We start from the raw sequence: 20,839 nt of genomic DNA on the forward strand, positions 1-20,839 counted from the left end.
ATTGAATTGTCTTTTATTAATGAGTTTAAGTCTTCCGCATTGCTTTATGTTGATATTAAATTGAAATGTTAAGGTTTAGATTGGTTGGTTCGCTCACATAGGAGGGTAAATGTGGGTGCCAGTCGCGGCTCGGTTTTGGGTCGTGACAATTATAAAGAAACCTTTTCACTGGTCTGAAAGAAAGACTTATTAAGAATTGTTTTGGTTTTGATAACTCATTATGATTTAGAGTTACATCAAAATGAATGTAAAAAAGTGTCTTTCTAAATGTAGACCTCGAATGAGGATGTTTATATGGACCAACTAAAGGGTTTCAAAATTAAAGAAAAAATCAAATAGTGTGTAAACTAAATAAGTCAACATATGGACTCAAACAAGCCTCAAGAAATGGTACATAAAGTTTAATGATATCATAACATCTTCTGAATTTAAGGAAATTATTGTCAATTCGTGCATATATCAAAAAATCAGTGGGAGTAAGTTTACATTTTAGTCTTGTATGTTGATGACATTTTACTTGTTGCTAATGATGTAGACATAATTGCGTGGGACAAATGATTTTCTCTCTATGAACTTTGAAATGAAAGATATGGGTAAGACATCCTATGTGATAGGGATAGAAATATTTCATGGTAGATCACAAGAATTATTGGGACTGTCTTAAAATGGCTATATTTTTAAAAAAATTCTAGAGAAAATTAATGTGAACAATGTTCAGCAAGAATAGTTTCTATTTAAAAAAATTGACAAATTTAATCTCATGTTATGCCCAAAGAATGATGTAGAATGAAAAGAAATGGTCTCAATTCCTTAATCTTCTATTGTTGGAAGTTTGATGTATGTTCAAACTTGCACAAGACCATATATTAGCTTTGTGGTCGGAATGCTAGGAAGATATCAATGTATCCCTGGAATTGATCACTGAAAACTTGCAAAGAAAGTTTATGGCACGTTATGAAGCCACAATTCATACATTATGACTGCGAAACTTTATTTCAGGACTTGGGATTGTCGATATCATTACCAAGCCTCTGAAAATTTATTGTGATAATGCTGCAGCAGTATTCTTCTCTAAGAATGATAAGTACTCCAAATGTTCCAAACATATGAAATTAAAGTACTTTACTGTCAAGGAAGAAATTTGAAAACAAAGAGTGTGCTTAAGAATATTAGAAATAATCTCATGATTGCAGATCTGTTAACAAAAGGCTTACAATCAAAGACTTTTAAAGGATTATGTTCAAAAAATGGGTCTTGATTGTACTTATGATTGATACATTTATGATGTTTTACACTCTGAGCTCAAATTATGTGTTTCTGATATACAATTAATAAACATCTTGTTTCTCATAATGATGTACACATTATTATTTTGAGAAATTATAAGATGAGTCTCCATGAGATATTATTGTGGACCGTAATGTTATATGTTTTTATAGCTTATGAACCTAGTATGATAAGTTTCTAATGTAGTAGTATATGAAGGAAGTATGTAGTTTGTTATATTGTGGTATGTATGATGGACATTATAGAAGAGATATATTGTATACGCAACTAATGCTTATTAAATATTAATGTATATTGTTATTGGGCCAAGTGGGTGAATGTTATAATTGTTATTATTATTATTAAGTATTTCTTACTTATAGCCCAAATTTACTTGTAACCAAGTAATGCCATAAACAGTATTTAATAAGGAATAATCTTGTCCGTACATTGGTTACTTGATGGAAGTACCAGATTAAATCATAACTTCTTTAAATTGGTCCTCTCTCCACCCATTAGGTTTACTACATATTCTCTACAATAATTCCATCACTGACGGTTGTGGTAACATAAAGTTAGGAAAAGGAGGTAGAAATCAATTTACTACTAACGCTTCCGCTTTTGTCTGTGATGATGTCTTTCTCATCAGGTATGTACCGTAACGATCTCTACGTATCATCATCGTGTTCAAGATCCTGATATTATGTATTCAAGTATTTAATCTTACAATCAATTGAAACCTTCTTTTTAGAGCTTATAGTCGACCATAATAAAATTTATGTAGGGTGCGTTCAATGAAGCCTAGTGTCTAATGACCCATGTAGTCTCTAAAAATTCCTCCATAGGTGTCCCCTAGTCCAAGATTCGTCTTAACAGATCCATTGATGTTGAGCTTGTAGGTGCCAGCACTTGGTGGTTCTCACTTGACAAAAATGTTTATTTCTGCATTCTTGGTCGTAATCTTTTGGGCAACCATAAAATGACAGTCAGTGACTTGGTTGATAACATTGTTAACTTTAACCAGATCTCTCTTATTGTTAAATTGGTTATTGTTCCTAGTTAGACAAATGTTCGGTATGCAAAAAGGAAGAGCGTTCCCCAGCCAATTGTGGAGTTGAATTATTTGTTTTTAAATTTGTCCCAAAGCTCAACCCAATTAGTGGTGTTGGAACTACAAAAATTAGGGTTAGTGGTAAAGTTGCGAGTGATGTTCTATGAAAGGAGAATCGAGTTTTGGATATTAAAGAAGATTGATGTCTTCCTTGGGGTCATTAATGAGATGACAGGTGTAGCTAATGTCTAGAACTTTTGGTGGAGAGAGTAGTTGGTTGAGAGTCTGTAAAGAAGCCAGAGAAAGGTTTTGATCTTGTTTGGGGCTTTAGTTGACCAGATCTAGTCAAGTGTCTCAATTGGAATGGTGGATAGCCAAAATTTTGTTGTTGATATAGTGGTATGTGCTCCATGTCGAGAATTGGAGGCACCCGATTATTGTGTTCATATTATGATTATGATGTGTGAAGCGATAACCTTTGATGATGTTTTGGAGGTCCTTAGTAAGGTAAAAAGATATGTGCCTGAAGCTCTAAGTACATTTTTGTAGATATCACTAATTCTGAGATTTTCCTCTTTTACAGTAAGTGAGTCATCAATAATCTGGCTGAGGGCCTTCAGATTAGGGATACATTGTCTTTGAGGGAAAAACCTTTATCTCCCTTATAAACACACTAATATGCTGCAGTTTTACAGTCCCTCCAACCATTGAATGTTCTTCCAACTACATAAGACTACTCTTTTTTGGTAGGGATCAACATCAAGGTTGCGCTACGTGGAGGTTAGAACTTTGATCCATAGTTTTTCCCCAAAGTTGAAAGTTGTCCATGTTAAGCTTGCATGAAGTGCACCGTTTCTCACTTCACGTTAAAGTCCCCCATTTCTCACTTCACGTCAAAGTCCCCCGTTACTTTTGCTAATGGTGATAGTGTCCCAATTGACAAGATAATTTTTTCTCTTTTTTAGGTGATGTCCCCCCAGATGAAATTTCTCTAGGCATTTTAATTAAATTTGTGATCTTGGTAGGCAGCTTGATGTATTGCATGACATGGGAGGAAATACTAGCAATACTCGATTTTGTGAGGAATCCTTCTCGCCATATTTAATTAACTTAGAGATCTAACAAGGAATCAGATCCTTGTTATTGGGACTGCTGACAATGAAATGAATGAATAAACTCAGTGTAAGAAATATTTGTATGTCATCATCAAAAAAGGAGAAAATGTTATATTCTAGGTGTTCTGATGATCCCCACAAATGTAGGGACCAGGTACCTGACAGAGTGCTCTCGTCCATGTTCAAATGAGGTACACCTGTAAAGCCGTCATGTCAGGTGATAGGTGAAAAAGGCATTGTACTACACCAACAGGAAGAGCGGACGAGACTATCTGTTTCAGTGTCTCACAAAGAAAGGGACCTGGTCCCGAGATCACTGGTGGGCGCATGCATTCCAGCAATCTCAACTAAAAGGATATTTGTTCACTCTTTTTTTCCCTTCCTTACATATATGTATGACGATCATTTATAAGTTGGAGAATAATCACAAAAAGATGTGTAGCTATATTATTTTTATTGTAAATTTGGGAATAAAGTGGTCATAACTCCATTCATTTTGATTATTAATCATTTCTAGTGATTATGATTCACTTTAGTCTCACTTTCTTTTTGTAGTGGGTCTCAATTTTATGGTTAGAATCTCAAACTTGAAGATATATCAGATTTTCTTAATTTATGTAAATGTAAATAAGACGCACAAAACTATTTCGTAAACTTATGTAATTAAGATGCGCAAAACTATTTTGTAACTTTATTCCCCTTGGTAAATACTATCAAATAATTGATATATGTTTTTCAGTTCTTATTGTAAATCAATCTAGCTTAACAATTTTACGTTAGTCCGTTACACGGACCATATTTTTCTAGTATAGTAAAAAGAAAGTATCTCTATTTTATTACTAGAACACTAAACTGTAGGTTTTAGAGTAATCGCAATATGGGGAAATTGGAATGAATGAATTATTACTCTAATATTACCATTCTAAAAGGTTGGTTTAATGTAGCTCCATTATTATTTTAAAATATATATAAGTAGACATTCAAATTGTTTATGATATAGTAGGGGTGCATCAGTTTGACTTATTGATTTTTTATTTTTAAGTACATAAAATCAATAGCAAATTAATAGGAATTTTTTTTTATCAATCTTCGATTTATCGATTTTTGGTCATTAATAATTAAGTTTTTAGTTTACCCAATAAGAAAATGCACATAAAATTGGAAGAAACTTATCAATATACTATATTAAGAAAATATTTACTATTTATAACAATTAAATTTTTTTTCACTTGATCACTTTTAATACATTTATGATACAATTTTTATACATATTACAAAAAATAATTTATTATTCACATATAATACAACTTTCATAGATGGATAATACATTCATCACACATTTTAATACATTTATAATTCAATATGTCAATTTCTTACCAAATAAGCATGATATATTTTAAAAACAGTTATAATACATATATATTACATATATAATTTACTTTTAATACATGTTACAAATTTAACATAATATTGTTATAAATGATAATGAATAAGTATCACAAAAATCAATAATTATTTATTAAAATGTATCAATCCAAGTAATTTTTCCTAAAAAGAAATATGACTTCTTACTTCTTTAACAATTTGACGTAATACATTGGAATAACTAAACAACTATGAATGCTTTGATATAATGAAACAAGAAGTATAATAAAAAATTACATCAATAAAAGTAGATGTAATATGAAAACTATAATTACATGTTACAATTAAAACATACTATGAAAATTTTGATGTGAAGTATAAATACCCTAAAATGTGAAGTGTGTACCCTGTATTATAAAATACGGATTAGGGTCTAGTTATGTTTATTATGTTATAAAATCAAGCTCATAAGAATATAATCATAAAGAGAAGAAGACAAGAGAAGTAGATAGAAGAAGAGGAATTTTCTTCTTATTCAAGTGTATGTAAGTCTCATCTGTATATTATAATAGTGAATGAACAACCCTATTTATAGAGTGAGAAATCACTCCAAAGGTCACCATATTAAGTATCATAATAAATCGATACATTCTTATCCAAAAAGGTTCATGTAACCTATTGAATATGAATGGTTGTTCATGTACTAACTTTATGGACTATCCACTATTCAATGTATTTATAACACTCCCCCTTGGATGTCCATAGATATTGTGCCTCGTTAAAACCTTACTTGAAAAAACCCTGTGGGAAAAAATTCTAGTAAAGGAAAAAGAGTACACATATCTTTTGATACGCACTATTTGTTGCCTCATTAAAAACCTTGCCAGGAAAACCCAGTGGGAAAAAACCTCGGTCAAGGGAAAAAGAGTGCAACGCGTATTATACTCCCCCTGATTAAAACATCACTTAATTTCTTGTGATGATGTCTCCAATCTTCGTACATTGTGGTTGGTATATTCTTTTTCAAAGAAAAACCACACATTTCTTGAATATGGTGTGTCATTTATCTCAACCAGACGCACTTTCGACTTGCTTCATGGAGGACTTTTATTTCTGCATAGCAACATTTGGTTCATTGATCGCCAGGATATTATTGTACCTCCACATGCAAACACATAGCGTGCTTGAGATAGAGCTTTATGCGGATCAGATAAATATTCTGCACCTGCGTAACCAATCAATTTTGTCTTGGATTCCTCGGAATAGAATAAAAACATAACTATGGTCCTTTGAGGATATTCAATCATGTGCTCAACACCATTTCAATATCCTTATATCGGGGAGAAACTGAATCTTGCCAGTAAATTTACTGCAAAACAAATATCTGGTCAAATATTGTTAGTAAGATGCACTGGTGCCCTGATTGCACCAAAATAGAGTTTCATCACCAAGAAACTCTTCATCCTTCTTTTGAGATCAAACTAAATCATCATTTATGTCAAGTGATCTCATAATCATTAGGGTACTCAATGAGATTTATCCATATAAAATTGCATCAAAACTTTTTAGTGTATGTGCAATGTTAGACAAATATTTCAGTTGTCAAATTATCAATCTGTAGGTCAAGACAAAATTTTGTCTTACCAAGACCTTTTCATAAAAATACAAGGACAATTAGGGTCATTCTTTTGTACCCTTTTTCTTCCTTGACTATTTCAATCCATATAAGGATTCTTGAAGCTTTATTGGGAAAGTTTCTTTCAAACTTTTATATGTTTCAGACACCTCGATTGTTTCAAGGATTTTCATATAACCTTCATTGTCTAGCTAGACATTACAATTATTCATTACATGCATTCAAGTTTTCATATGTTGCCAGATCAAAACAAACCTCATTGCATCCACCAAAGGAGAAATTATCTCCAATAATGTCAGGATTTTTGCGATAAACCTTTATGCCCCAAGGCACAAACCGTATTTCATATCTTACGGTTATACTATCGCATAATAATTTATTTGTACCCCACTGACATTATACCTTGATTTATGGACTACCAGTCCAAAATGTCACTTTTCTAAGTGAAACAAAATATACTTGAATTGTGCATTTTACTTGGCCAACCATTTATCTGTCCACACTATATGACAGATTTGAATTCAAGATCCTCGTCACAATTTATATCATTGAGCGCTACCTCATATCAAAGATACCGTCGACGGTTATTTGATATCGATTCCAACAAGACATAACTTATCGAGATCTCTTCATTTTTCATTATTTCAGGTACCTGAACCTTTTTCAAGATTTTATGATGTGTTATGTCAATGTGCTCCTTTATAGCACTTGCCTCATTATCATGACCATATTGATCATTTTGCTCCTTCCTTCTTCAAGCAATTTTATATTTGGAATCGATTGGTCTATTACACTTTCGGCGTATCATAGACTCTGTCCTTCAAGGACTTCACATTGGAGCAATTGCAGCTGAATTATATCATAGGGTCAGTGCATTCATCTGGCAACGGATTTGCAACATTATGCAACTGAATTATCCCTTGAACTTTAAGTTCACATATTTATTTAACGAGGATCTAGATAATTCATAATTAACCTCACACATAATTTTCAGCTGTCAATCATCTCTCCCCCTAATGTTAGAAAATCTAACATTCATTCCAACCTTATTTGGAAGTTCATCTTTGTGCGTGGTGGAGCAATTAAAATCATAACCGCACATTCAACATTTTAGATGAAAATTATATGGTTCCTGACCCTGAACCAATTTTAATGGGGAAACCTTGTTGGTTTGATGCATACATGTGTTGCTACATGTTAAATAAAATTATCTCATACCAAATCTTATTTGGGAGTTTTGTTCTCATAACCATGATTTAGCTATAATTGGAGGCATACAATTTCTGCTAAATCAACCAGCATTATCAATATAATTTCATAGTTTGGAACTGTGCTCTTAATTTTAACAATTCGAGCAAACAACCTTACAAAAACCAATTTGTAAGTTGACAACAAAATACATGTGACCATCGCATAGATGCATCAATCATATAGTTGCAAATGATCCACATGACAGGTGAACGGGCCCATATTCACCCTTTTATATGTTCCAAAAATTTTAGGGGATTACAATCCCAACCTTAGCTGGTACAATGATCATTTTATCAAGAGAACAAGCAACACAAGAGAATTCTTGAAGAATCTTTATTTCTTCATCATATAAATCACCTGAATTCTCAATCACGTTTGCATCACATTTAATCGGAATGGTCAACCAGTCATGCCAACTGATCTTTATTTTAGTACACTTATAATTTACTTTTACATGTGATTTCATCAGCATGTACATGTTTGTATGGAACAAACAAGAGGAAAAGTGGGGTAATCTTTTACATAAACATTTATAACCCTCTTCGGTTGTAGTGATTTATAGTCTCAATATTTATTTTCAATTCATCCGAAACTTAAAAAGTTTCTTTTGAGACTTACTACAACCCCAATATTATTCCTCTGATAATAGCACAACTCGTTAGAGCTTGCAATTAATTTTGTGTACTATCACATATTGCATGACACCATCCCTATTGTGAGCATCTCCTTCAAGGAGGAAATATATTATTATTGTCATGGTCAAAATCATTACGAGCAAGACGTCTTTCTTGCTTTACTTTTGTTGTACCATAGGTACACAACCAATGACAAATTTGTATTGCCACACAATAATGACCACAACCCTTATAGGCAAGAACTATTTCTTTCTTTTGCCCTTTCGGTAGTTTATATCATAGTGACGTATAAAACGTACAATACAATTAGCCATTTCTGCCAAATAAAATTTATTTCCTCTCAAATCTCCCGTAGAGATGAGAAGTGACATGTATCATTTTTTTTCTCAAACCTTCCATAGAGGTGAGTTGTGACATATATCCAACCCATAATGATTTTATCACATCTGGACCCATTCTCTTATAGAATGGTCGAGCATTCACGATACTCACTACAAGTCACATTCTCTTCAAGGATTGGACTAATTATTTATATGTACTTCATAAATTTGCATTATAAGCACATTGTCATGGCTTTAAAATTCATCATATTTCCATGACACACCTCAACATCACTTTGAAAGATTAAGTGTACCATCACTTTATCTTCTTGTATCATGATAGAGGATTCATAAATTTGTCAAATTATTGGGTTGACAACATTCACAAGTCTAATGACCTTTCATACCATTTTGATAATAAAAATTGCCTTCACATTTTGAAGGACTATTTGAAGAACTCATAGTGTTCTTCCTTTTATCATTACCACAATGATGACTATTATAATTATGTCCCTCCACGCCCTTATTCATATCATTAATCATTTGTCATCTTTCAGACTAACATTCACTGCTACCACATTCATATGATTGAATGGAGCAAGTTAACAGGCGGATTTCAGAGTTATTACATGTTGTTACCACATTCTTTTCAAGGAATGAAGCGAATTCAATAGGACGAATTTCAAGACTTTTCATCAAAGCCTTAGTCATCATTATATCATCATTATGGTGCATTGACTCAAACTCAATGTCTTATCCATATAAGGCGTTTTACACCATAATTCTATGGGACTTGAACCCAATCACGGTGCATCAAAACTCTAATTGATGTCTTAACCTTTTGGTGTGATAGAACTTAAATCTATCGTCTTATCCTCAAATATTTTTCATTATGGTGCATCCGGACTTTAATCAGATGTCTTACCCTTTTGGTGCGATGAAACTTGAATCCATTGTCTTACCCTTAACCAACGGTATAATAGACCGAAATACAACATGACTCACCCTTTCAGTCTTTCAAAACAATCAAAATAACATTCAAACTCATGCTATTAAAATTTTATACCTTCTTCTATTTAAGAAGTTTTGTATAGCATGTTATATTCAACCAATAGTAGTATATGTCTTCGATTCTTGATAATTATTAGTGACTGAATATTATTTTTATTATAAATCATAAAATATTCTAGAAAATACATACCTGATTTTATGCATATAATACCTTGATTCTCANGGTTCTTGATAATTATTAGTGACTGAATATTATTTTTATTCTAAATCATAAAATATTCTAGAAAATACATACCTGATTTTATGCATATAATACCTTGATTCTCACAACGAGATCAATCAAAACATGAGTTAAAGAAAAACTAAAACTCAATCTTAATTGACTAGAGACTCGCGCTGATAACGTGTTATAAAATCAAGCTCATAAGAATATAATCATAAAGAGAAGAAGACAAGAGNCCACCAAAACATGAGTTAAAGAAAAACTAAAACTCAATCTTAATTGACTAGAGACTCGTGCTGATAACGTGTTATAAAATCAAGCTCATAAGAGATATAATCATAAAGAGAAGAAGACAAGAGAAGTAGATAGAAGAAGAGGAATTTTCTTCTTATTCAAGTGTATGTAAGTCTCATCTGTATATTATAATATTGAATGAACAACCCTATGTATAGAGTGAGAAATCACTCCAAAGGTCACCATATTAAGTATCATAATAAATATATATATTCTTATCCAAAAAGGTTCATGTAACCTATTGAATATGAATGGTTGTTCATGTACTAACTTTATGAACTATCCACTATTCAATGTATATATAACATATTATTAATATTTAATACACTATTCAATGTATCCACTATCCACTATTCAAGTTATTGATTTAGTTAATAATCCAATATTAAAAATTATTAATTAGTCCAATAATATTTTTATAAAACTGATAAAAATCTGTTAATCCGATAACATTATTTTTATTTGATTTTCGCAAAACTCTTTTTTTATACACATGCTTCTAAGTCATTCTAGATTTTCTTTTTTTTTTTTGGTTAATATATACCTGCACATTCGTAGTAGAGAACACTTGTACTTGGAGATAAAGGAAGAAGAAGGATGGGTAAAGGGAAGCAGAAAATTGAAATTAAAAAAATCACAAAAGAATCAGCAAGAAAGGTGGCATTTTCGAAGAGACGCAAAGGACTTTTCAAGAAAGCTGTGCAACTTGAATCCAAGACTGGTGCTAAAGTTGCCATTCTTGTTTTCTCGTCCTCAGGAAAACCCTACACTTGTGGGGACGTTGAAAAGCTTTATGGTATTTCCGATTCATTCAATCTTCAAACGCATTCTGAGTCAAATAGTATTTGGGATTCATTCAATCTTCAAACGCATTCTGAGTCGAATGGTATTTGGGACTCATTCAATCTTGAAAGGCCTTGTGAGTCGAATGGTATGTGGGATTCATTCAATATAATTGAAGGGCCTTGTTCATCCTCTGGGCAGAATGGTATGTGGGATTCATTCAATCTTGAAACGCATTGTTCATCCTCTGGGCAGAGTGGTATGTGGGACTCGTTCAATCTTAAAAGGCCTTGTGAGTCTAATGGTATGAGGGATTCATTCAATATTATTGAAGGGCCTTGTTCATCCTCTGGGCAGAATGGTATGTGGGATTCATTCAATCTTGAAAGGCCTTGTTCATCCTCTGGGCAGAATGGTATGTGCGATTCATACAATCTTGAAAGGCATTGTTCATCCTCAGGAATCCCATCTGGGTCGAATGATATTTGGGATTCGTTCAATGTTGAAACGCATTGTTCATCCTCTGAGTCGACTGGTATGTCTGATTCATTCAATGTTGAAACACATTGTTCATCCTCTGGGCAGAGTGTTATGTGGGATTCATTCAATGTTGAAGCATGTCATAACGTGAATGAACTCTTGCTGTTGAAGGCACACTTGGAAAGTACAAGAGAAAAGCTGCTGGAGTCTCAGTTTCTTGACTCTCTCTGGTCATGATCAAAATTTTTTATTTTTTCTTTAATTACTTCCATGGCTGTGAATTAACTTGTAGATTTTTTGTGAGAAATTCTTTAAATAAATATTCAGTCGTTGCAGGTTTTACTTCTATTGTCGTGTAGCAAGAATTAAGGTAATTCCTTTTTAGTCTTGCTAACATCCCTTTTTAAGTAAAAAAAAGAAAGAAGCAAAACAGGCATAGCATTCATCTAAGATTGATTTAGCATGTAAAATTACTTGAAGTAGAATGATATAATTACACTGCACTCGTTTGTATGGTTGTTCTCTCTACATAATATGGAATCAGATTGCTTCTTCCTTCTGTACTATGTTTTTGCTACACTTATTCTGTACCTGCAATATACCACTACAGGGGGATCCAACCCTGCCATTTTTAACAATAGAAGTCAAAGAAATTAGTTAGTACCGTTATGTTAGAAAAAAAAACACAATAAACATTGCGCCCTTCTTCATTAAAGAGTTCTGAAGGGAGGATACCAAAAAGGTAGTGGAAGTTTTGACACTCCATATAGGAAGGTGTGTATTACATGATAAACATGTTTGTTTGGCAATGTGGACTGTCAAAAGTTCCATTTGCCTTATAATAATTCTTTGTTTTTTTGAGTAGAATTTGAATAGACAAACCTTAATCATTCCTGTTTCTGTACCACATATAATTATGTCATTTGCAGTTAGAAGACTTGTTATCTTGCTTCCTGCTGATAATCTTCCAACTTTGTGCTGTGTTCCTCTCAGCCAAATCTGGTTGCGTCATGTATTCATCGGTTAGTATGCAGCAGATTGTTTAGAGATGAAGCGTTACTTAACATGGTAGATTTTGTGCAAGTGAGTTGAGTAATGAGCATTTATTTAGTACTCATTATTGAATCATTTACTGCCCCAAGGTGATTTTCATCCGGTAGATAGAGCTTCATTTTTCCATTGGGAACGTGGTTTTCTAGAATTATCAAAATTAAATCTTAGTTTCTATGTAAGATATGCCAGTACCTGGATGTTGCTCATTGACACACTGCAATTTAAATATATGAAGTCCTCCACTACTTCCATTGCCAACACATTGCCTCCCTTTTCTGGCGACATTGATATTTGTGGTTTCTTGTTTTTTTTCCAGTCCTGCATCAGTGGGGGTGTCAATGGAAAGGTACTTGCTCCACATCAACAAGTTGGATTTGTTACCTTTATAAGTGAAGCTTCAATTGTTGAACTTGCACTGTATAACCAGTCCTTATATACAGCTAATGAGTTCACAGCCTTGTTTTTCATACTCCAACTCTTTGATGGTGCTTTGATCTCTTGCTGCCTGCTGTTTGGTATAGCTAACTCCTGTATTTAGTTATTATATATATGTAACTCAATTGCTGAATGAGTTGTATTACATGACTTGAAACAAGATCTTTGATCTGACCTGTATGCTTGAGTCTGTGCAGCCTATATACAGCTTTCCGTTTATCAATGTTCCACACCTTATGGATTTATTCTTGAAATATTTACTGGCCTTCCGTGATCCATCAAACACCTATAATAGAACACGTCTTGGTAATTTAATGTAGCATCTTAAAAATAGTTTCTAAACTTGACTTAGGCTCTTTTGTCTGAATGTGATGATCATTTATATCTACCTTCATTTTGTGGCTCTGGGTAACTGCAAAAATTAGTTCCCCATGTGTGTTGATATTTTGAATTGGATCTTTCGTCAGTATAGTTTCTGTACATTCAAGCTTTCTTTCAAACATTTGCCAGATCTGCGGAAAAAGAAAAACTCATCCAATTAATGCATTTTTAGACGGATTCAATCATATTTAACATAAAATTTGATTGGTTACTGGTTACCTTTATTGATTTGTCAGCAGAACCACTCAACAGGCAATTCCCTGATTCAGAAATTGTAAAGCATGTCACAGCCTTTTTATGCTCCCTCACGTCCCTAACAAGTGTTGCTTCTTGTCCTTTAATGTCCCATGCCTATGATGTAAAACCATCAGATATGTTACATTACAAATCTAACACAAATGAGCACTCTACAGACATATCTAGGGACAACTTATCATCCCTGAATACGACTTAATGAGAGGTCATTATCCTCTTTGTTAATGTGAACCTTAAACTTAGAGGCAAGAAGTATGAAGCACATAAAAGTAGCTAACCTTGATTGAACCATCTGCATGTCCACTGTAAAGCTCTCCATTATAGTAGGTGAGCGATGTTACTGCTCCACTATGGTTACTACTCATTTCGAGAATTTGTGTGTGAACACAAGATATTCTCTGCTCTTACCATTGTGAAGAAAAACTGAGTTAGAAATGAAGAATTGTATCATGATATATACTATTCCCTATGTCCCAAATTATGTAACACACTTTCCTTTTTGGATTGTCGCAGAAAAATGTCACATTTCTATCTATATTTAGAAACAAATAACTTCAAAATTCTCACTTTACCCTAACTGAAATGATTTACAATCACATGATATCCAAGACTTGTTTTAGACCACAAGCATCAAAAATCTTCAATTCTTTCTAAACTTTGCCCCCAGTCAAATAGTGTCACGTAAAATGGGAACGAGGGAGTAATTATTTCTCATGCATGCATCATGACAACACAACACCTCCATCTCTGGTGTTGACTCAGTGATCTACCAAACATATTTGTGAATGCATCTCTGCCTTTTGAAGTTTTCTGTAATCCTTGTTCTACATTTTAGTGTTAAAGGACAAGTTTCGGTTCCTATGCAGGAAAAGGTCCTTGTAGTCTCTTTGACACTATAGAATTTATTCTAACTTGTTAACTGATATAGTTGCCAACCTTGTTAGAGCTCTTCCAAGGATGTGGCTAATTGTTAAGAAGTTATAGTTTACTTGTTTATGATGCAAGTTCTATACATTCACTTGTATTAGATGCGATGATCAGTTAGAGATGACTGGTATAAATGATTGCATTATGGTTCTGTTAACATCACATACAGGCTACAGCCACAATATATAAGAAAGAAAACTGGTGTCTATTTACCCATTTGTTTGGCTGGATATAGTCAGCAACCTTAAGTAATTCTTCTGCCATCCAACTCATGTTGGAAAGGCGTCTTAGTGACTCTCTAACTCCTTCTGAAAAGTTGACTAGCTTTTTCATCCCTGTAAGAGTTTCCAATTTCAGGCACAAATTTTAATTTTGAAGTGAAAGCAAGTCAACTTATGCATTTGGTGATTAGTGCATATTTAGATATTTACCTCTTCCGGAAGTATAATAATAGATACAAAGACATCCTAGTAGCCTTTCTTCAAGCTCCAGTCCTGGATGAACAAATTGCTCGATTCTACTAAGTAAAATCTCACAGGCTGCATATCTCAAACCATCAGGGGCTTTCGTGATTTCAGACCCCAGCCATGCAGTAGCAGCAAGATAATCTCGGGAGGTACTTCTTGATTCGCTCTCAAGTCCTTTCTCTAAAGCATGGAATAGAGGACTTCCAAACTTTAAGAAGCGCCTCGCTACTTTGCTACACCATGTCTCTATGCCATTGTCCTGTTAGTTAATGGAGTCTTTAGAACAAGTAAACAACTCATGGGTGCAGTAATTCAACAAGTGGGGTCTGGGGAGGGTAGAGTGTACGCAGATCTTACCCTTACCCCTACCAAGGGAGGTAGAGAGGTTGTTTCTGGCAGACCTTTGGCTCAAGGATTTGTAAAAAAAAAATACATGGTAGCCAAGTTCAGTGTGGACCTTAGTGCCTCTAAGCAAATATAAACAGTATAAACTTCTTCATGAAGAAGAAAAAATCAAGATTAAAATTATTATTTCCGCATGGTAATGAATGGTAGCCCTGGGTAAATGCATAACCAGACAAAATTGAAATGGGGAGAATACTGGGTAATAATATTAGAGGGCACAAGGCTAAATTGGATCTTGAAAGAAAAAATTACCTGTAGACATTTATCCGAAAAGTCAACGTTCTTTATCATGTTCTTGTGTGGCAAGGAAGTCAAACCGGCCTTTTTAAGCAACCATGGTATTGTGTAAGGTTCTCCTGACCAAGAGAAGGTTCCACCAAGGTTTGATAGGATGAATGCTGACAGAGCCTGTGTTGCAGAATTCTCTTCACACGATACTGACTCGAGTAGAGCTTCCGTAGCCTCTTCACAATATACAAATTTACCTGATGTTTCTTCCTGAAAATTTGACATCATCAAAGGTTCATGGTGACACCTTATGGAAGTAAATGTAAAAGATATATGGATTCGTATAACCTTAGTTATATAGGGATGCAACCAGCTATAGGTAAATTGTGACTTTATGGCTGTAGAAAGAATAAAAGAAAATAAACATTTCCAGGTTTTCTGCTGTGTAGTGTTTCTTGATAACTTTCTTAAGCTATAAAATGTAATTTTTTTTTGTTTTTCTGTTTTTCTTGTGTAATTCGGTGTCCAATATCATGAAATCGTGATATCCCTATATGTTGGGAGATCCTAAGCTCAAGATACGCTGTTCTATTGCAGGTGTTTAGTTACGTAAACCTGCTCGTTCTTTTATCCTCGCACATTTTTTTCCAGATACTTTGAAAGACAACACTTCAATATGCTTACCAGCATGTCTAACTGAAGCAACAAATTCGCTGCCAAAATTTTGTACTCAGGTTGTGACTTTTGGATGAGAAGTAATAATGCACGCTTATTGTTGTTGCTTCCGTCTTGTTGTATTTTCTGCAGCACCTCAATGGCTGATGACCTGATGCAAAAGAGATTAAATATGTCCTGAAATCTTCTTGATCACATCTATAAGGTATAAAAGTAAGCAGTAACTTACTTCTGAGAAGTATTCTGTATAAGGAAGAAGATATTGTTTATGGTCTCTTTGTTTAATTAGGGTACATTTTTAAGATGAGATAATAATTCGATTTGTTGGATTCGTTCATAAGATAGTAAATTATTGTGAATTAAAACCCCGGTAAAGGTGTCACTGATTTGATTCTAAGAACAAAAGTTTAGCTTACATATTACGTCGCCATTATCCCCACTCCCATGCTGATGATTACCTTTCAGTTTTCATTTCTTTGAGAGTTCTTATCGTGATCAATCATCAATGTCATTATCTTCCCAGCTTAGAATAAAGAAAATGGTGAACAGGTAGATAGTTTCATACCTTGGAATTCTCAGCAGTTCATGGAAAAACTCCAATGCAATTGACGTTGCACGCTCATGGTTGCTTCTCAAAAGAGAGATAAATGGAGCCAGTGGAGCAGAATGGTTTATCTGTTTTCTGCATTGACCGTCGAATTGCATACATCTGATAAGAACAGCTGCCAGAGCAATAATTTCCTCCAGGTTGTTGTTTCTTGAGACATCCAAGAGCCCTGAGAGTACTTCGGGTGAGCTGATCACAGCTAATTGTGTTTCACTCGATGTATAGTCGAATGCCGTGACTAGTGCTTCCATAATCATCAATGACGCCGCTGGAGGTGTTATCCGCAGTGTTCTTAGGCTACATTTGTAATTGTTTGAAGCACACACCACATCCACAAGACAAGGTAAAAGTTCTAATGTCTTGATTTCTGCAGGAGATGGATTTATTAAGTAAATTAGTATAGCCGCTTCATGAACATTTTTCTTAAGAGCAGTTGCCAAATGATTCAATTGTAACCCTTTCCTCTTCACGTCATCAACAAGTGATCTGTTCCTTGAAATAATAATTGATAGGACTGATACTGATTCTCGTATCACATGTTCTTCTCTGGATGTCGATATAGCCCTCAAAAGTTGATCAATGATTATGTCTTTTAGCAAAGAATACTTGAGTCCTGTTTTGTTGTTCAGTAGTTCATATATTGTTGTAAGGTCAACTGTGTAGTCTTTATAATCCCCAAACTCTTCTGAGAAACACAACTTTGAAATTATTTTCTCAAGTAGTGCTGCTTGTTCTTCTTGAGAATTTTCTTCAGAGTATTCAGATATTTCTTTTAAGGTCTTCTTGCACCTGTTCTTTTGCCGTGAAGAAATCCTGGGGTGCTGTGTTTTACAGAGCTGATAATCACGTAAAGTCATGGACATCGGATATCCATCAGATTTACTATCAATCATCTGTAAGCCCTGTTGCATTGTTGGTGCTTCATTGTTACCACTCATATGTATGTGCGTTTTGAGGCCTCTGATTCCTTCTGCTGATAAATCAGTATGACTAAATGAACCGGAGAATCTTCTGGAGAGAGAGTTAGTGATTTCTACTCTGTTTCCTTCGTTGTGTCTTAGTCCTGAAACTTGCGATTTACAAACCAAGCTTTCCAAAAACAGTGAGGAGCGAGAAGATTTTTGGTTCCTGTATTCATTGAGTTAGTTGAGTTAATGTGAATTTCAGGCCTACTCAGGTATCAGGCTAAATTTTAAAACAGGTGAGTGGGGACTGAACTGATAAAAATCCTCTGTTTGCTGATTTTGTAGGCTCCGTTTTGAAGTGATTTCCATGTCTTCTGCATATTCCTGAATAAAAAAGATGATGAGATTGTGTGCATGCTTGTGTGAGTGTTTAGTTCTCAAAGGGCTATTCAATTCAACTTATATTTTTCGTGGCTTTCATAATCAAGATATTACCTCATGAAAATTTTCACTTGCAGAACTGCTGCTGCTGAAATCAAATGTCTCTGACTCTGAATCAAGCAATATATCTTTGAGGCATTTGGTGGTTATGTTCTTGGGTGTTTCTGCTACACCACTCAGTTCAGTAATAGCTACCTGTTTTTCCTTTGTGCACTCATTGGATGTGATAATTGTGTCCTCTTTCTCGTTCTTAGCATCATTTTTGGCATTAAATGGATGCACCTTCTCAAACTGCATTCATGTTCTATTAATTTGAAAGTCATACAAACTGAAACAATTAGGGGCTGACTAAACATAGAAAAAGATGAGAAAACACTGATGAAAGTTTTGAATTTGAGACCCCTGTACATTTTGTTGTTTGCCCTCATCTTGACCATTACTAGTGTCTGTAGAGATTCTTTTCTATTTTCATTTTTGTGACCTTCATATGGCCTACTCTACATGACATAACCACATCAAGTAATGCTCCAGTTATGTGTCAAAGGCAGAATTTTTGGCATCGTGCTCAGACTTATCCAAGAGGATCAGTTATACTTACATTTGAAGAGCTGCACTGCTTGTTTTCATTCTTACATGAATCTGAAGATCTTGTGCTTCTGGACTTCTTACTCCTGTTAAACAGACATAATTTGGATGAGAATGAGCTTTTGCTGAACTGTTCCAATCTTGTGCTTCTAAAATGTCAGTTTTAGAGCTTGGACTCATAAAATTGCTAAAATTTAATCATACTTTGACAAGAATCATCCGATCCATTTCAATAGGTCTTCTTTTGACTTCACCTGATATTATTCATTTCCACTGAAATTTTCTCAGTATTAAAGCTTTGCCAAGGTTGTGTTCTTATCAGAAATGTTTAATACTCTAATTGCTAAATGTAGTGTGCAATTTAAAGACTGCTTATCTGTAACAGTCTAGAAAACTTACATTATCTGTTGTAATTCATGTTGAGTTGAAGTCACGCTGCTGGACTCACCATTCCTCAGAGAGCCGTCTTCTCCAAAAGACATAATTTGATAATACATAAGCCAAGCTTTGTATCTCCTGGCCATCTTTACCATCATAGCATAGACTTCATTCTCATCTTTGGAATATGGTTCCTTCTCAATGCAAAAGACCGATAACTGTCTGCAGAGTTCGGTAGCAATTTCAGTGTGAAGAAGCCTAGGAGAAACCGCAAGAGCTTGGAGGAAATGCATAGCAACCTGCCACTCATCCTCTTGGAGTTTTCTAACAACAGAGAGGTAAAAGTATGAGTAGCCTGTCAAATAACTGTTTGGAATTCCTGCTGTTTCTCCATGTTCATCAAGTGAAGCTGGCACTTGAAGCATAATCTCTGAATTCTGCAGCCTTGATGTTCTCTCTTGACTCCATTTTGCTTGAAGTGCTGCTTCTATACTCTCTATCCCCCAGTAAAGATTCGACAATATCGACTGCTCCGAAAACTCAAGGTACCCTCTATTACTACAAACATCAAGCTTGGAACTGCATTTCAATTTCAATGATTTCCAAGATTTTGTATCTGCTAGCAATGCAGTTATGTGCTGATTTATAGCTACAACGACTTTGCGTACCGACTCAAGGTCTAGTTTATCATCATCATATGAAAATACTGGAGGAGTGGAAGAAGAGAGAGTAGCCATTGAATTATGTGACATTTTGGCCTCATGAAGAAGAAGAAGAAGAAGAAATACTGTTTTACAGATAAGTGTAGTAGAGTGGCTTTTTCTGTATTCTTTGCTCGTGATTGTTGCCAAATTCTGCGTCTTTTAGGGGACCCTATGCTACAGACAAAGATATGGCCGTTGCCCCCATTAATGGAGGGAAAGTTTTACATTACAGAAATAAAAAGACAAATGTTTGAGGTTATTGTCTTTACTCAGTAAACTTGAATTGTACTAATTTGGTGTCGGTGTTGTAGAGTTTTTCGGTATAACCATGTCTATTAAGAGAGGGGTTTTTTCCTTTTCGAGACTAGAGCTCGACTTCTAATAGAGGTGAGAGGAATTTTATTCATCACACCATAGTTCTCTTCGATAATTAATTGAACAGATTGCAAGATTCCCTATTAATGAAATAATGGACATTGCTAAGCGTGATTATTGTTTAATTCTATATTTAGGAGTGCTTTATTGTGTTATTGTCTCTTTCAATTCTAAGTGATAATATAATTATTAGCTTTATACCATGGTGCACCTGTAGAAGACGGTGGAGTTGTTTAACTTTAATATGTGGAAAATTATTGGTGGAAAAAGGTGTTGATATGGTCATTTAATTATTTTAACGCTTCCCCTTTGTTTGTTGTCTAGTCATTTAATTAATAAAATATTATTTCTTTTTGTTATTTTGGGTACTTATTTATCTTCTTTACTGCTTCCGTGGCGTGGCATTCTGTCGAGTCTGAACTTTGTCGCTTTTCTAAATACTTGCGCTGTTAGACGCTTACATGTCCATTTCCTCCTCCTTTTTCTTTTGATTTATTTGGAAATTGTGAATTATTACTTTTATCTTTAAAGTATTATTAATAATTATATAATACTAACAAATATGCAATTTAATGTTATGTTATAAAC

General features: G+C 34.2%; 2 protein-coding genes and 1 long non-coding RNA gene across 3 annotated transcripts; 2 read left to right on the forward strand and 1 right to left on the reverse strand.

Annotated features, from left to right (window-relative positions):
* The first annotated feature begins 10,678 nt into the window (after positions 1-10,678).
* LOC107006718 (transcription factor mef2A-like) lies at positions 10,679-11,933 on the forward strand. Its single transcript, XM_015205237.2, has one exon. The coding sequence runs from the start codon at positions 10,765-10,767 to the stop codon at positions 11,665-11,667; it is 903 nt and encodes a 300-aa protein (XP_015060723.1). The 5' UTR covers positions 10,679-10,764; the 3' UTR covers positions 11,668-11,933.
* LOC107006707 (putative E3 ubiquitin-protein ligase LIN-1) lies at positions 11,867-20,275 on the reverse strand. Its single transcript, XM_015205228.2, has 17 exons — positions 19,194-20,275; positions 18,808-18,880; positions 18,264-18,500; positions 18,082-18,152; positions 16,822-17,991; positions 16,266-16,407; positions 15,606-15,851; positions 14,913-15,207; positions 14,695-14,816; positions 13,833-13,952; positions 13,519-13,650; positions 13,308-13,430; positions 13,094-13,204; positions 12,865-13,011; positions 12,676-12,801; positions 12,313-12,429; positions 11,867-12,052 (listed from the first exon to the last, which is right to left on the reverse strand). Exons 1-17 carry the CDS (start codon positions 19,922-19,924, stop codon positions 12,035-12,037), a joined length of 3,981 nt encoding a protein of 1,326 aa, XP_015060714.1. The 5' UTR covers positions 19,925-20,275; the 3' UTR covers positions 11,867-12,034.
* On the forward strand, positions 12,378-13,141 carry LOC114074841. The gene is made up of 2 exons (XR_003575149.1): positions 12,378-12,513; positions 12,800-13,141. It is a non-coding gene; the product is annotated as an uncharacterized LOC114074841 (long non-coding RNA).
* Positions 20,276-20,839: the final 564 nt, after the last annotated feature.

Source organism: Solanum pennellii, chromosome 1 (genome assembly GCF_001406875.1).
Source record: "Solanum pennellii chromosome 1, SPENNV200".
Classification (NCBI taxonomy): domain Eukaryota; kingdom Viridiplantae; phylum Streptophyta; class Magnoliopsida; order Solanales; family Solanaceae; genus Solanum; species Solanum pennellii.